Here is a 2,307-nt window from a genome sequence, read left to right on the forward strand (position 1 = left end):
GAGTTTTCTTGAAGGTGTTTATTACACTTTGCTGACATACATAAACAAAAGCTATGCACATTTTTTTACCTACCATATTTAACTGAATTTATTTGACCAATCCATGCCACAGTAAGACACTTACCCAAGCTGCCTCATGGGATTGAACTCAGAACCACATGGTTGTGATAAAAACTTCTTTATCACATAATCTTCCCCTTTGTTTTATATACTTAATCTTTTACTAGTTCCATCCATGCTTATTTTTTCTTGTTTATAATTATTATTTTGAAAGTTTATAAATGAAGTAAGAAATATCTTGTTCAATTTTTAATGTGATGAATCTGATTTTATTAGTTTAAGATACGGCGAGAAGCATTACTTGGACTAGCTCATCTGTACAAGACTTATATTAACCAAGATCCTGACAACACGGCAATTGCAAAGCGTCTTGCATGGGTTAAGGATAAAGTTTTTCACGCTTATTATCAGCATAGCCCTGAAGACAGGTAAATATATGGCAAGCTTGGCATCTAATTCATTTGGTAAAGAAATTGTATATTTAAATATCATTGTCCACTTTTCTATGTTGTGGGTCAAGACTTTATAGAACAGATGTTGATTTCATATTTCTCAATGAATACATTGAGTCTTTATTTTACTCTAAATAAGCTGCGTTTGGGTGAATGTATATGTTTTCTCTAATTTTTTTTTTTTTTTTTTTTTTTTTTTTAAACTTTAGGTTACTTGTTGAACGCATTTTTAACACTTGTCTTGTACCATATACACTGCCGACATCGGAAAGAATGAAACGGCTTCACAACTTGTATACATCTTTAGATGAACATGCTCTGAAGTAAGATTGAAATTTATGTTTCTTTATTATTTTTTGTTGGAAGTCATTTAAATTTGCAATGTAAAAGTTTTTATATAGAAACAGTTGGATCAGGTGAAATGAAAAATACAGAACAATTTTGTGTGCCAGTGAAAAAATTTATAAAGCTTTACTTTTAAAATAGAGCAAATGTCTGCTTTGGCTAGTTTCACTATGTAGAATATATTGTTCCTAATTAGCATTAAAGAATCTTAAATTATTAATCCATTATAATTAAGTTGTCAAAGTTTTTTGTACTTGATTAGATTTTCTTAAATCAATTATCCTTCTCAGGAAATGCAAGATTATCTTAACACTGTTCTAGTTTATGACCTTATTAACCAAAAACACTCTGTTTTGGTCCCAGCTTCATCAGCATCATTTTATGTGCATTACTTCCATGCTTACAAGCATCATATTACGTGCCTGCACCAAGGACATCTTCTCTCATACCCACTATTTCTGATAGTTATTATTTCTAGTATTTTCTCTGTTTATTTGTGCTCTAGATCTTGTGTCATTATCTTAACATGTGACCTCAAACTAGAGATTTCATAAACCACTTTCTCATTTCAGCATAATTTAGTGAATATAACTAAACATAGTTGTTTGTGTTTTAGTTTAGACTTGTGCTTTAAACATTGATTTTCTGTGTAACAATTGCTTTCTTAGCACAAAGTTGATATTAGTATAATTTATTATTTTTTTTTTTCATTTTAGAGCATTTAATGAGTTGTTGAAGTACCAGCATGGGTAAGTTTTATTTCTATTTTTATCTTTTTATTTTGCTTATATCTTTTGAATGTGTTCTAGTTTGCTGTTGAAGGTAAATATGTACATCTATGAAGCAGTATTATGGTTGTATGTGAACAGAGTCTGGAGAAATACAGTGTGATGTCTGTGAATGTGTATGGCTAGAAATGCATTCTTGTATGCTGTTGATATGTAGAAAAAGAGAAACCAGGCTTGAGTCACTAAAACAAGTAGAACACTGTCAACACATGCTACAAAAAGCAAGTTCCCAAGAAACTTTTAATGCAAATCTTGAACACTACTGAGGAAACTTAAGGAAAAACATTAATTATGGTGTAATTGAAGTTACTTTTGAATGTTCACTTGAATTTGATTAGTCAGTAAAGTCTGACTTTTACACAACATACAGTAAAGTATGTTGTGTAAATGAAATTGAGATATTTTCTGGTGTGATGTTGTGATTAATATGTATTTGTACAATATTTGTTGTTTCCTATGAAGAGGTCATTCATTGCTAGATTGTAAATGTCTGTATTATGTAGACAACTTCACTTTATGTATTATTTTAGTTGATGCTTTTCTTCTGGAGGCTATTTCTTGTGTATTTCAAGTGAAATATTGGGATGTCATATGTTTAGAATTATACAAATTTATCTTTCTCCTCTCTCTCTCTCTCTCTCTCTCTCTCTCTCTCTCTCTCT

At 30.4% G+C, this 2,307-nt stretch overlaps 1 protein-coding gene across 1 annotated transcript in view; it reads left to right on the forward strand.

Annotated features, from left to right (window-relative positions):
• The window catches only part of LOC106867555 (sister chromatid cohesion protein PDS5 homolog B), a 42,489-nt gene that overhangs the window by 27,958 nt on the left and 12,224 nt on the right, over positions 1-2,307 (forward strand). Inside the window, exons 12-14 of the mRNA XM_052972261.1 lie at positions 337-488; positions 722-835; positions 1,574-1,606. Coding sequence (XP_052828221.1) covers positions 337-488; positions 722-835; positions 1,574-1,606 — 299 coding nt within the window. The remainder of the gene's footprint in view (positions 1-336; positions 489-721; positions 836-1,573; positions 1,607-2,307) is intronic.

This window comes from Octopus bimaculoides, chromosome 13, assembly GCF_001194135.2.
Source record: "Octopus bimaculoides isolate UCB-OBI-ISO-001 chromosome 13, ASM119413v2, whole genome shotgun sequence".
Lineage (NCBI taxonomy): Eukaryota > Metazoa > Mollusca > Cephalopoda > Octopoda > Octopodidae > Octopus > Octopus bimaculoides.